Raw genomic sequence first — 15443 nt, 5'->3', positions numbered from 1 at the left:
TCGTAAGTTCTACCGTTATCACACCAGAGGCATCCTCAGCTTCTTGTCTTAAGAAAATGATTATTCATCTGACGATGGTGGCACACTTTTTATTAGTGGCACACACCTTTAATCTCAGCACTTTAAAGGCAGAGGCTGGGGGATCTCTGTGAGTTTGAAGCCAGTCTGGTCTGCAAATTGAGTTTCAGTACAACCAGGGCTGTTACAGAGGGGAAAAAAAAGATTATTCTGTCTGGGTTTGGAGCAGATCTTTAATCCCATGATTTGGGAGTCAGAGACAGGCAGATAGTCCAGACAAAGTTACATAGTGAGAATTTATCTCAAAAGACCGACCGGGGGTGGGTGGGTGGGGGCGGGGCGGGGAAGAAGAAAAGAAAAGTAAAAAGGTTATAGTTCTTTAATTCCTATTACTTTTTTTGTGATTCTATGGTTTTAGCTGACTAATAGAGAATGTAATTGCTCAGCTACTACTTAAGCAGCAAATAAACAAAGAATAGATGGATTTTTGCTAGTGACTGGAAGTAAAGAACAGTAAACAGGAGTTTCAGGCAGATGGAAAAATAGAAAAAGTGAAAAGACCTGTGAGGAACAGAAGCCAGGCCAGTGACAGGAGCATAGTGGTTGAAGGGAGCAGTGTCAGAGATGAAGTTGGAGAGCAGCGTCAGGACAGTTGAGGGTTATTCGGTTTCCATGACCAAATTTTTATTTGTTGGCTTGCTCTGGCTGCTTGCTGTGTGGAGAGTATGAGAGGGCAAAAGTGTAAGTGTTATGGATTAAGGATGCTGTGGCCCTCACCCATAAAGTGGCATTCAGTAATTATAGAAAAGAGGTGGCCGTGTCTAGTGTGGCAACTCTAGTTCCAGACTTGGGGGGAGGGGCAAGAGGATTAGGAATTGGCAGCCAACCTATCTGAGAAAAGTTAAAAAAGAACAGAAATAATAGAATTTCACTTGGGCATAAGTGTGGGAAATGGTAGAAAGTGATGTTTCTGTTCTGATCTTCTTGATACAGGAAGCAGCTGTTTTCCAAGATGACAGTGTTTGGGAAAGTTTTAGTAATTTGAAAAGGCAGGCAGAGAGAGACTGTTGAATATAATATTAATTATATCAAGAAATCATGATGAATAATTGGGGTAGAAGATATAACATGGTAGATGAGCAAGGGGGAACCCGCTCTGGTGACATGAGGACAGGACTTCATGACTTCACTGCTTTGTTGTGGGTTTTGTACAGCTGATCTCCCATGTGGCACAGAACAATGGCTCGTAGCAGTGTGCTGTCTGTCTTAGCTAATCCCTCCCACCCCTTACGATGGAAACGGAATTCAGCATGACTTTTAAAGGGAATATGCCTCCAAATCACAGCAAGAAGTTTAACAGTCCTAATGTTAATGTCAGAGGGATTAAATTAGTAAATTTTGAGACTTGGTTTACAGTCAAAGCCCATTATTCTATTTAGTCAACAAAAATGTCTATTTAGATTTCTCTGTGTACACACTTGTGTTGGGATGCAACATTGAATACTAAAATAGAAAAACATTCTTTTCATATGGAGTTTGTCTTTTAGTTGGGTACTATAATATGATAAAAAGAATACTTAATTTGTGTGGTTTTCCTGATACCAATCTTCTGTGAAATAGTTACTCATAAATCACAAGCCCCCACAGATTACATCTGTGCCTGTCCTAATGAGGTAACTATAATCTGCGTATAATCTCAGCTGGGGGCCAGTCAGACCAGATAAGTTCATCACACTGTAATTCCCAGTCTTCAGGCAGTGACTGACTGAGCCGCTGGCTGTGGCGTTGTGTAGAAGGTGTTGCTTCATGGCTCCATGGAGCATGTCCTCCACTAGGTGTTCTTTCCAGGCCTTGCCCTGTGTACTTCCTGTCTTCTTACAGACTGGCAAATGTAAACCAAGTGTTTTCATGTGTTCTTTGAGCCATTTTCTAACACAGGGAACAAAGGGCCATGTAATGAAGGGAAGTAATAAAAACCTAAACCATAGATTTTTCAAGTTCTGCAGGTATTAGATTTTAAGCAGAGAGTGGTGTGACAGACTTTGATTTTAACATCACTTTTATCTAGTTCTGGGAATGTGCTACAGCTGAGGAAGGGCAGAGGCAGGAAATTAGGTGGTGGGATTTAGAACAAGGTGATAGCATCAGGGAAGTGCAAATCCAGAAAATTCTTGGTATGCACTTTATTTTGGAGAAGAATTCTGTGAAAATGCCTTTTATTTTCTACTTTGCTAATGATAGTTCCCTCCAGCTTTCCATTATTCTAAAATTATTCTGAAAAAATTATCTTAATAAGTGTGCTCATATTTGTCAAATTATTTCCTTAGAATAAATTCCTAGAAAGTAGACTTTGAAGGATAAAAGAAAGTATATGTGTATGTATGTGTGTATGTGTGTGTATATATATATATATATATATATATATATATATATATATATATATTCAAATTAATTAATTATTTTTTGCGACAGGGTCACTGTGCAGTCCTCCTGGTTGGCCATGAACTCTATGTAGAGCATGCTGGCCTTGAACTCACAGAGCTCTGCCTTGTCTTCCTCCCCACTGCTGGGGTATAAAGTGTGCACTACCATGCTTGGTTTCTAATGTGTACAGAATAACATCATGAAAGAACAAACACATTTTCTTCCTATCAGCAGAATATGGACGATTTTTCCATTTTGTTTTTTTGTTTGCTTGTTTTTTGCTTTTTCAAGATAAGATTTCTCTGTGTAGCCTTGGCTGTCCTGGACTTGCTTTGGAGACCAGCCTGGCCTTGAACTCACAAAGATCTGCCTGCATTTGCCTCCCTGAATGCTGGGATTACAGGCATGCACCACTGCGTCCAGCTCATATGGACAATTTTTAATGTCTAGTTCTATAGATTTTTTGTGTGTGTGTGTGTGCATGCGTTTGTGTTTATGTCTGTGCTAATCTCTGTTTGTATGTGCATGTACTTGTGTGTGTGGTGCTGGAGCTCAAAACGAGATCATCCTTTGCCCTGAGCAAGAGTTCTACCACTGGGCCAGGTGGTACACGCCCTTAATCCCAGCACACCAGGCAGAGACAGGCGAATCTCTGTGAGTTCAAGGCCAGCCTGGTCTACAAAGTGAGTCCAGGACAGCCAGGGCTGTGACACAGAGAAACCTAGAAGAAGAAGGAGGAGGAGGAAGAAGAGGAAGGGGGAGGAGGAGGAAGAGGAAGAGGAGGAAGAAGAAGAAAGAAGAAAAAAAGGTTTCTATCACTGAGTGTAGCCCAGCCTAGCCATAATTGTGACACCTGGTGTATGTTTAACTGTTAACAGATCTAAATCCTGATCAGAAAAAAAAGATTGTTATTTTAAAAAACATATTGCTTAATTTGAACTTTTATCTTTTTTCTAGGTTACAGTTCCTCTCAGTCATCTCATCAATGCCTTCCATTCACCAAAAAAAATATCTGTTTCTGTCAATACATCTGTTTCTCAAAAACAGCATCGGGATGCAGTTCCTGAGCATGAAGCTCCCAGTAGTGAGGTAATAATTATCTGAACTACATGAGAAAGCCTTTTTGTATGGTGGATTTTAATCATATTTGGCCAAGTATTGTCATCTAGTCATTTGTACCAGTGCTTTCTGCTTTCAGGTTAATCTTTGTAATTAAAGGTAGCTAATTCTGGCTTCAGTTGTATTGTTATGTGTATTAAGATAAGTAGTTTATTTGGTTATTCTTTTAAAACATTCATGACATTATATTTGGTATATGCCTCCTGTATTACTCCTTGTTGATACCAATTAGTTTTTCTTGTTTAGTAAAAAGTCTATTAATTTTTTTTTTATGTTGCTCATTTTATTTTATGTGTATAAATGTTTGCCTAGATGTATATCTATGTAACACACATTCTGGTGGCCACAGAGGTCAGAATAGGGTTTCAAATCCCCTGGAATTGGAGTTACAGATGATTTTGAACCACCATGTGGGTGCTAGAACTGAGCCCGGTCCTTTGCAACAGCAGAAAAAGTGCTGTTAACTGTTGAGCCATTTCTCCCGCCCTTTTAAAGAAAATTTTAAAAAGTTAACATTGTCATACGCGTGTATAATGTGCTTTGTCGTTCTCTTCCCACTTCCTCTGAGTTATTCTAACGAGTCTCGCCTTTTATTTTCATGTCTGCTGTTGGGTTGGCTGTTTGTTTGTGGCCCACTGAGTGTAACTAGGGATGCTGGTATATATAGTGGCTGCTTACTGGAGCATGAACAGTGTACTAGTGGCCATGCCCCTTAGGGAATGGCTCTCCTCCCACAGCAACCATCAGTTTCCAGTGGCTCCTCAGGGAGGGGTGGGACCGAGAGCTCACAGGTTTATGACAGTCATTACCAAAGTCTCAAGGAAGATAGCAGCATAGTAATCCTGTCGTTGTCTACTGCCTTATAGATAGATTTAATATAATTAAACACCTGGAATGGCCGTGGTGACACATCTGGAATCTGAGCCACCAGAGGATTGAAAGTTTGAGGTCACCCCGCACTCTATCTCAAACAACCAGTTCAAAAACAAAACTACAAAAATAGCTGGAGGCTAAGTACACGAAAGTCAAATAAATCTGTAAGCTGGGAAGCTTCTGGTGCTTATATAGTCATGAAGTCAGTGAAGTCCAAGGGCGTGGTAAGCCATGGACCTAAGAACCTTTTGTTTGTAAGTTTTATTAAGATAGTTATAAGCTCAGATTCCCCCCCCCCCCCAAGACAGTGTTTGTCTGTGTATCTCTGAATGTCCAGGAACTTGCTCTGTAGACCAGGCTGGCCTCCAGCTCACAGAGATCTACCTGCATCTGCCTCCCGAATATACTTTTTGTGGAAGAAAAAAGTTGTGAAGTTTTCTAAAGCCCTTTTAACCTACAAATACGGAATGTTCTTAGTTTTGGTGTCAGGCAGAGGGCAATAGAGTAGAAAAGCTTGCTTGAGGTGGTCATGGTCATCATGAGTTAGGATCTTGAACGCAGACCTTTTGCTAGGATGGCATGTGTACCTCGCTGGGCCTGACATGATAAACATTTTAATTAAAGGGAAAGTTTGTCTTGTCATCTTTGTACTTTATATTACTGTATTTGCGCAGTTACTCTTGCTCCTTTTTGTAGGCACTCCATTGCTTCTCTCTGATAACTGTCTTCTCTAATCATACAGTCCAAGAAAACCTTACTACTGAAAATACCATAAAACATAGCCTGTAAGTTAAACATAGTAAGAGATTAATAACAGAATAATAAACAGAACAATTGTATTACAGTGAAAGTTATATCGATATGATCTGTCTCAATATACCCTGTTTTACTGTACTCCACCCAGTAAATAAATACTTAAGAAAGATAGATGGCTGTTAGGTTGGCACCAGGGCACAGGGCTTTGTATGTAGAGAGGGAAAATGCTGTGCAGCCTTTCACTTCATTGTGATACGTAAACTGGTGCTTTGGGCTTCAGTAGAAATAGTCTCTCCTCATTGTGAAGTGTCATATTAGTAGGGAATTTTTTGCAACGTCATAACTAACCTAGTAAAACTAGAACCATTAGAATGTTTGTATTAACTTATTTTTAAGAATTAAAAGAAAACCAATGCATTTTTATATTTAAAAAGGTCTTATTGCTTTTGATAAGTATCCTTTAAATATTTCATTAATGTTAACTTGGCTGATTTGTCTTTTATAGCCTGTACTTAATTTAAGGGACCTTGGACTATCTGAATTGAAAATTGGACAGATTGATAAACTGGTAGAAAATTTACTCCCTGGATTTTATAAAGACAAAAGAGTTTCTTCCCATTGGCATACATCTCATATCTCGGCACAGTCCTTCTTTGAAAATAAATATGGTATGTTAATTATTGTCATTTCTAACTAAAATAGGTATTCTAATACTGATAATGATTATAGAAGGTGCAGTGTATTGCCATTTACTGTGCGCCAGCTTATTTTTTTTTTTAGTTTTTTTTTTTAATTTATAACTTTTCTTACTGCTCTAATATTAGATTTATAGAAAAAAAGTTAAAATACAGAGAATTTCTCTGTACTTTTTCATTTGCTGTAATATTGACATCAGGGTTTGCTCATTCTGTGCAAGTCTACCACTGAGCTACATATCTTGTTCATGCATGTCTTCTCTGTGTGTGGTATTCCTGGGGATTGAATTCTTAACCTCACGCATGCCAGGCAAGTACTCTACTAGTGAGCTATATCCTGCGCCCTTTTATTATGTTTTGAGCCAGGGGTTTGGCAAGGCACCCAGTCTGGCTGTGGGACCCATGCTGTAGTCCAAGTGGATCTTGGTTTCTGGTCTTCCTGCTTCAGCCTTCTCAATAGCTGGGGTTTTTGTTTGTTTGTTTGTTTGTTTGTTTGTTTTAAATGATTATAGCTCCCATGAAACTAAATTCAAACCAAGAAAAGCAGTCTCTTTTATTATAAGAATAGAGTGATAAAGAGCTGCTATTGATTAAAGACACTCAAGTAGGTAATATGAGAACCTTTGTTTCTTTGTTTTTCAAAACAAGGTTTTTCTATGTATCCCCGGCTGTCCTGTAACTTGCTCTGTGGACCAGGTTGGCCTCGAACTGAACTCAGAGATGTGCCTGCCTCTGCCTCCCAAATACTGGGATTAAAGCAGTATGCCACAACTGCCCAGCCTAGAGCCTTCTTAAAATACAGAAATACCTGTTTTATATTGTTGGAAGAACACATTTTAAAACTCAGCTTAAACTGTAAAAACTCCAAGACTAAAAGAATGTAAGAGTGAGAAAAAGTACAGTTATTAAGGTTTGAGAGCTTTGACTAGGACTTAGTTTCTCATCCTTTTTTTTTTTTTTTTTAAGATTTGTTTTTTTACTATGTATACAGTGTTTGCCTGCGTGTATGCCTGCATGCCAGAAGAGGGCACCAGATCTCATTATTGATGGTTGTGAGCCGCCATGTGGTTGCTGGGAATTGAACTCAGGATCTTTGAAAGAGCAGTCAGTGCTCTTAACCTCTGAGCCATCTCTCCAGCCCTAGTCTCTCATCTTTTAGACTTTGTAAAGCTTTGGGCCTATACAAAATCTTATGTAGGACACATTTTAATTTTAATTTTTTTTTTGTTTTAAGATTTTATTTATATATATGAATGTTCTGTCTGCATGTATACCTGTATGCCAAAGGAACGCATTAGAGGATATAGATGGCTGTGAGCCACCATGTGGGTGCTGGGAATTGAACTCAGGACCTCTGGAAGACCAGACATTGCCCTTAACCACTGAGCCATTTCTCCAGCCCCCTGTTTTAATACTGTTATTTTCCTGTTTTTCTAATCTGTAGTTTTACATTTAAAATTCTTTATACTATGAGAAATTTTCTTCACTTGGGCAGGTAGAGATATAAGGAATAGTTGGACATTTAGGACTATTTTGAAAAATGTGTTAAGTCTTATTGGGCATTCAATTAAGTCATAATCACTGAGGAGTTGGGACTGGGAGTGTAGTTTAGTGGTACTGTAAGCCTGGCTCTTTAAGGAACCTTTTTAATCCTTGCAACTCTAGATACTTTTTTATTGTTGATTTTTGTTTGTTTGTTTGTTTTTTGAGACAAGTCTCCTTAAGTAGCCCTGACTTTTCTGAAACTATGTAGACCAGGCTGGCCTTGAACTCACAGAGTTCTACTTGCCTCTACTTGCAGCGCTTTGTAATTAAAGGTGCTCACCAATACACCTGGCTTTACTCTAGATAGTTTAAGTCATATTAGACGCTGTGTTTATACTGTTCTATGACATTCTCATTAGAGCTTTAATATGGTCTTTAATCAATAGCAGCTCTTTATCACTCTATCTTTGTAATAAAAGAGGCTGTTTTTCCTGTTTTTGCCTCTGCTTATTTGAACTTAGATTCATGGGCAGCTATAATCATATGCCAGAAGAAAATAGTAATCTAGCCATAAGAGATAGTGAAAGGAGGAACTGTGAGCTGTAAGGAAGTTATGTTGATGCATCAGATGTCTATGGACGAATACCATGTAAAACTCATGCATTGTAATTTTCCTAATACTTATAAATTTATATCCTATATAATTTTTTTTTACATGTTTTTGCTTTTGCCTTGACAATTAGGCAGTAACTTCTTGTAATTTCCTTCCAGGTCACTTAGATATGTTCAGCACACTACGTTCCTCTAGCTTGTACAGACAACACCCAAAAACTCTTCGAAGCATTTGTTCAGATCTTCAGTATTTTCCAGGTATGAAACAACTGTTTATTTTTGAAAACATGATAGTTATATTTAATAAGACTGGTTTTTGTTGTTGGTGGTGATTGAGATACCTATTTCTAGTATAGTGGGCTTAAAGTATAGGAATTACTAATTTGGTTAGTTCTGTAGTTTTTTGATGTAAAGGTTTCATTGTGTTAACTGGACTGTCTTGGAACTTGTAGTCTTCCTTAGCCTCTTATGTGTTTGAGTTTACACGGATGTGCCACTGTGCCTGGCTTTCTTTGTAAGCTTTTGAGGAAAAAATATTTATTTTAGAAGTGTGGATATTTCACCTGCATGCATGCATGTCTGTGTGCCCTATGTGCCTGCTTTTCTCTGAGGTCAGAAGAAGGCATCAGAGATCTTGAAACTGGAGTTAAGGGTGCCCATGGGCCACCATGTGGGGGTTCGGAATTGAACCCAGGTCCTCTGCAAGAGCAGCTTGTGCTGGGAACTGCTGAGCCCTCTCTAGTCCTCTCTGAGCTACAAAATAATAGACACTAAACTGTGTGTGAGTGCTAAGTCCCAAGGTAAACCAGATCTGAGGAACTCATCTGTGCCTGTTCCAACGTAATTGACTAAGCGTATTTGTTGACTTACCCTCACATTCAAAAATTCATTGAAATGACAGAAAAAATAGCAGCGAATATAATATTATAGTTAGGGGTCACCACAGCATGGAGAACCGTATTAAAGGTTGCAGCAGTAGGAAGGCCGAGGACCGGTGGGATAGAGTGCCATAAATGACGTAAATGCTTCTGTTTCTAGTAGAACTTAGGAAAAATACCAAACTTGGAGTCAATAAGAACAGAAGAACAGGCTCTGGGTTTTGTCCTAGTTTGGCTTTTTTTTTCCCCCCTGCGATAAAACACTGGCCTAAGGCAACTTGGGGAGGAACTGGTTTATTTGGAGCACAGGTCCTAATCACAGTCCAGCACTGAGGGAAGTCAAGCAGAAGCAGGAACTGAAGCAGGGGCCGTGGTGACGTCCCATCGTTTCTCTGCTTGCTTTCTCATGCAACCCAGTACCACCTGCCCAGTGGTGACAGCATCCTGTTTTTGGGTTGGACCCTCCCACATCAGTGATTAAACAATATCCAAAGACTTGCCTCCAGGCCTGTCTTAGGAAGGCATTTCCTTGTTTGAGGTTCTTTCTGGATGATCCTAGTTTATGTCACATTTACAAAAAACTAACTAGCTGAGGATTGTTGATTCAATAAACTCTTAAAAGATTGCCAGGAATAGGCCACTCATAGAGCACCTGCAGGAGTTAACTTTCAGGCTGTGGGTAGCAACAAACAGTTTTCCTTATAAGCGCTATGTTTGTGTATGTGTTTGGGGGAACCTATTTTTGGAGATTTCTGGTTTGATCATTGATGTCAAAGAAAAAAGGCAAGTTTTTGAATTATGTATACACTTGTCTTGATTCACATAATTTGTCATTTGTAGTTTCAGTACGTTATTGCTTTGTTAGTATTGAGGAAACATTTGCTATCAGTACCAACCACTCTATTCTCATTTACAAATAGAAATGGGAGCCGTCTATGATGCTACACAGCTATAACCCCAAAACTTGAGAAGGCAAGGCAGGAACAACCTGAGCTATATAGCAAGACTGTCTTAAAATGGAAAGATCTGGACACTAGGAGTCTGCACTTGGGGAGAGCACGTATAGCATGAGAAGGAAAGAACCAGATTCAACAAAGACCAGAATCCCCTGAAGAAATGGCTAGTGCCGAAGACAGAAGGGTGATTAAGGCAGATTACGTGTATGTTAAGAATTTATGGAAAACCAAGGTTGAATTTTAGAGTTTGAAAGATACCTTACATTTTTATAGTGTTACAACTCTGAAGTCAGATTGATTATCAAACAGTAGAACTAAAATACAGCAGGACAGTTAAAAGAATGCCTGAGTACTGACAGGTTCCTTCCAGGTACTGTGTCATGGGTAAGGAGAAGACAGCCCTGAAATTAGACCTTGAAGATCTACATGAAAACTCTTCATAGAAAATCCTTTTAGAAAGTAGTTTCTTTATGTCACAAAAACAACTTCACCATAGGAATTTGGTCTTCATATGCTGAAAAATCAATAAATTTATAGTAGTATATTTTTGGCAGTGAAGTGGTTGAGGAACTGGAGTTAGAGCTTAGCTTAGAGAGCATGTTTAGTGTGCTTGAGGTATGATTTCAACCCTCAGCATCAACAAACAAAACTACAGCACCCTCAAATCAATCTTTAGTGTAAACTAAAAAAGTATAAATGACCATTCAACTGAATGTGCTCTGTCGTATTCTGAATTATGTCAATGGAGTTGAGTAAACTTTATTTCTAGAATGTTTTATTTGACACCATGTCTCACTATGTAGTCTAAGGGAGCATATAGTCTTCTTGAGCTCATGGTTTTCTTGCCTTATCTTCCTGGGTGCTGGGATTATAGGCACCTGCTAGCTTACCCAACTTGGAATACTGTCTTTCTTTTTTTTTATTGAAAAATAAAATCATTCATATTACATCTCAATTGCTATCCCATCCCGTGCATCCTCCCATTCCTCCCTCCCTCCCGCTTTCACCCCATTCCCCTTCCCTATGACTGACTGGTGGGGACCTCCTCTGGAATACTTTCTATAGGAAGATTGTGTGTGTAGCCTTGTGTGCGCTCTTGCACTCGAAAGGCTAGAGGATGGTGAACTCCAGCCTAGCTTCACTGTGAACCTTTCCTTGTTTCAGAAGCTTAAGAAATAAGTAAAGGAAAAAAAAAAGTGTGTACAGGCATTTAAGAGTAGTTACAGAATTATTAAGAGTGATTACTTTGTGAAATAGATTTAAGATTTAAAGAATTAATATAAACTTCAATATTTTTGGTACTAGAAACGACTTGTAACTATCAAAGAAAATTTAAAGTTAATTGTTTATATTTAATCAATTTCAATAGTTTAGCTTTTGATTTTTGTAGTGTCACAGTTTGTTACTTTCTTGTTTTCTACATTATATTGTAAAACCCTTTTAACTTTTTTATATCAACATGAAATAAATATTAAAGCTTCTTAGAAAAGGTAAAGCATATTGGAATGTCAACAGAATTAACTGTTTTTAGAACTTTACATCCTAATTAGTATCAGACTTTACATCTGTTCATTTTCCCTTACTATAGATTCAAAGTAATTGTTACTGTTTTGTTCAGTTTTCATACAGTCTCGGGGTTTTAAAACTTTGAAATCAAGGACACGCCGCTTGCAGTCTACCTCTGAAAGGTTAGCAGAAGCACAAAATAGAGCACCGTCATTTGTGAAGGTAACTGCTTCTTTGTGCTTTCGAAAGTAAGAATTTTCAAGCTGGGCACAATAGCACATGCCTGTAATCCCAGCACTTGGGAGGCAGAGGCAGGCGGATCGCTGTAGTATTTTGTACTCACTTTGTAGATTAGGCTGGACTTAAACACACAGAGTTCAGGACAGCCAGGGCTACACAGAGAAACCCTGTCTCAAAAAAACAAAACAAAACAACCCCCCCAAAACAAAAACAAAAAAACCCTTTCAAATATTGAAACATTAAAAACTTTTAAGTAATTCATTTTTCTAGTTGATAGGACCCCCACCCCCTTCTGTCCATTATCGATAGTTAACTACTTAATTTGTTGTGGCTATAAATCTTTAAATATGTTTCTCTTCTTTAATTTCATACACTTATACAATGAAATATGGTATTTACCCCCTATTCTGCAGCACAGGCTGTTCTGGACCTCACTATATAGCCTTGTCTAGCCTCAAACTCAAGGCAATCCTGCTTTAGATTCTCTCTTTCTCAATTTAAATTTAAGTTTTTATTTTTTGTTTTGTTTTGTTTTGTTTTTTCAAGACAAGGTTTCTCTTGTAGTCCCGGCTGTCCTGGACTTGCTTTGTAGACCAGGCTGGCCTCAAACTCCCAGAGATCTGCCTGCCTCTGCCTCCCGCGTGCTGGTATTAAAAGCATATGCCATAATGCCCAGCTCTGCTTCAAGTTCTCAAAGCTGAGCAACATTGCCCAGCTAAGGTTTCTTCAACCTCTCTCTTCATCCTTGTTGCACTGCTATACATAGACACTGTGGTGTTTTATTGCCTGGATCACTCTAATACGTACTCTAATCCTTTTGTTTCTGCTCTTGCTACTTTCCATCTTGCCTCCAAACTTGTATCATCTTTGCTTCTTAAATGGTGACCTCATTAATTGCGTTGCTCTGATTTATTACCCAACTCAGTCTCACACATATTAGGTGACTTTCAGGGGTGGGGTGAGGAGTTTGGAGAGATAGTCTCATGTAGCCCATGACTCTTAATCCAGTTCTCCTGTCTCTCCCTCTCACGTGCTGGCATACTTGTGCTACCAAGTCCAGTTTATGCTGTTCTGTGGATTGTGTATGCTAAGCAAACACTACCAACTGATCTACAAAAAAAATCTAACCTTCTATGTGTGCTTTTGATGTCCCATTCTCTGTCTTTTTATAGTATTCTTTCTTTTTTTTTTTGTATACATTTATATTATTACACATATATAAACTAAACCACATACAGCAGGAAGAACCACAAAACAATCCGGAATTATATTAATGTTATATTCATAGTATTTTGGCTATTTGTACTTGGCATCCTTGAAGAAAACATTTTCTAGATGAGTCTAAAATTCTGATTGTAAATCAATATCATATCTCATCTCTGTCAACCTAAAACGTCTATCTAGACTTAAAAACATCTTAACCTGATGTCCCATTCTCTTGATGTTTTGGTTGCAAGCCTTGCCTTGCTGAGCCCATCCCTCTAGCCCCAGTGTCCTACTGTTATTAAGGGATTTCTGTTTTCCACAGGTAGCATTCATTGTATTGCCATGTGTATTGCTTCTAGCAGAATATCAAAATTATTTGTAAAGTGTGTCTGCTTGTTTAACATTGTCTAGTAGACTGAAAATCTTCAGATACTGTCTTCTTTTTTTGTATCTTTATGACACTATTGTATTTTCTTGTATTTCTAGGGGTTTCTTTTGCGGGACAGAGGAACAGATCTTGAGAGTTTGGACAAACTTATGAAAACTAAAAACATACCTGAAGCTCACCAAGATGCATTTAAAACTGGTTTTGCTGAGGGTTTTCTCAAAGCTCAAGCTCTCACACAGAAGACCAATGGTATGAATATTTAAGTACTTGAAAGGGTACTTAGTCCTGCTTAAAGTATTACAGAAACCTTTCTTAATTTCAAAACAGTTTCATACAATTTCAGAATGAACATACACACACACAGAACTACAGTAAAAAAACCTTATTTCATATCTGATTTTTAAATGACTTACATATTGTTTCATACCAAGATTAAACCCTCATATAAATTATACCTGATAAAACTATACTAACGCTGGGTTCTTGTTAACAAGTTTACTACATAAATGCATATTAGTTGGTGACCTGGGGACACAGGCCGAGGTGGGTGGTAAAAATAGGCTTTCAACTTCTCTGTAAACCTAAACTTTACAAACAATTTGCTGTCATTGTTCTGAGGATTCAGCCTAGGCTTTAGGCATGCTAAGCCAGCATCCCACCAATTGGAACACTCTCAGCTAAAAGTCTAACTTACTATATCCAATTCAAAACAATAATATCCTGATATTTGCCATAATGTGTTATATTTCATTGATGTCACTTCACCTAAGGCTTTTTTTCTCTCCAGATTCCTTGCGGCGAACTCGTCTCATCCTCTTTGTTCTGCTCCTGTTTGGCATTTATGGACTCTTAAAAAACCCATTTTTATCTGGTAAAGACTTTTATATATCTGAGTTAACCTAGTTCCTCCTCAAGTATCTGGCTTTTATGTTCTTTACTGTTGTAGAAAGTATTTTACTGTCTTACAAATTTGTCTTTTGTTGAACTTAAGGTTGTTGTTACTGGGGCGGAGTATTTGAAAAGTAAGATAATCCATTCAATTTGACTTAAAAAAAAAATTTGATGTGCCATTTTGTTTAGTCTGGGTTTATAGTAAAAATTTCAAAGTTTTATTTCTGTGACCAATTGTATCAGAATAATAATTACATTTTAAAAATGAATAATTGTAAAAATTAAAAATATCACAATTTTTAAAAATACTGATTCATAAACTCTATCCTGAGTAGACCATAAGTCTGCAGTGTGTCTGGGGCCTTCATTAATATGCTCCTCATAAGATTTTTATTCACAAAACTCTCATATCCATAGATTTAAAGATTTTTTTTGCCCCCCCTTTTTCCCCTTGAAACAAGGTCGAGTGCTGAGATTACAGACATGTAATTACATGTCCAATTTATTGAGCACTGGGGTTTAAGGCCAGAATTTCATGCATGCTGCATGACCACCACACCAACAGAGCTTTATTTCAGCTCTGAAAAAACTTGTTTTGATGGAGACAAGATCTCATGTATCCCAGGCTGACACTAAGCTCACCGTGTAGCCAAGAGAGACCTTGAGTTGCTGGTCCTTCTGACTGTGTCCTTTGTGATAGGATTGTAGGTCTGGTTTGCTTGTCCTTTGCACAGCAGAGTAGAAACTAGGTAGTTGTCTGCTGAGCAGAGAAGAGCCCATACTGAAGGGATGAGAGCGGATGGGCAAAGATTATGATGCCAGTCTCCATTTCTAAAGCCTCTAGAAAGGACAGAGCTTCCTGTGGCACATTCTCCTGTCCATCACGCTTGGCCTTTCTTGAGGAGACAGTGGTATATACTTGTTCTTTTTAAGATTCATGACTGTTTCACCTGCAAGAATGTATATCTACACTGTGTGCCTGGTTCTTATGGGGGCCAGAAAAGGGCATCGAGTACCCTGGAGCTGGAGTTGAGGTGCGTGTGAGGTGTAGGGTGGGTGCCAGGAACTGAATCCAGATACTCTGCAAGAGCAGCTAGAGTTCTTACCGCTAAGCTATCTCTCCAGCCTCCTGCATCTTTATTCTTATCAGCTGCCAGCTAAATAGCAATCTTAGAAAGTTTAGTTATTTCTGCATAGTTCAGAATAAGACTTAGCTCCTGTATGTTGAGCAGTAGTGATCCTTCAGGTCCAGTTCTTGGTTTTAAAAGCTTCTGATGATAAATGAGGAGGCCATCCCCAGTAACCCCCAAGCCTGCTACTTAACAATTCCCCTGAAAAGTTGAGACCCTAAAGTCACTTAGATGGTTAAGTCAGTCTGACCAATAATACATAAAAT

The 15443-nt window shown here is 38.5% G+C and overlaps 1 protein-coding gene across 1 annotated transcript in view; it reads left to right on the top strand.

The window, feature by feature from the left end:
* Yme1l1 (YME1 like 1 ATPase) overlaps positions 1 to 15443 on the top strand; it is a 36275-nt gene that overhangs the window by 1336 nt on the left and 19496 nt on the right. The window contains exons 2-7 of the mRNA XM_051151215.1: positions 3400 to 3531; positions 5696 to 5858; positions 8142 to 8240; positions 11435 to 11544; positions 13255 to 13405; positions 13944 to 14027. Of these exons, the coding sequence (XP_051007172.1) occupies positions 3400 to 3531; positions 5696 to 5858; positions 8142 to 8240; positions 11435 to 11544; positions 13255 to 13405; positions 13944 to 14027 (739 nt within the window). The remainder of the gene's footprint in view (positions 1 to 3399; positions 3532 to 5695; positions 5859 to 8141; positions 8241 to 11434; positions 11545 to 13254; positions 13406 to 13943; positions 14028 to 15443) is intronic.

Source organism: Acomys russatus, chromosome 9 (genome assembly GCF_903995435.1).
Source record: "Acomys russatus chromosome 9, mAcoRus1.1, whole genome shotgun sequence".
NCBI classification, from domain to species: domain Eukaryota; kingdom Metazoa; phylum Chordata; class Mammalia; order Rodentia; family Muridae; genus Acomys; species Acomys russatus.
The sequence above is the reverse complement of the archived record's forward strand: the minus strand, read 5'-3'. Positions and strand labels throughout refer to the sequence as shown.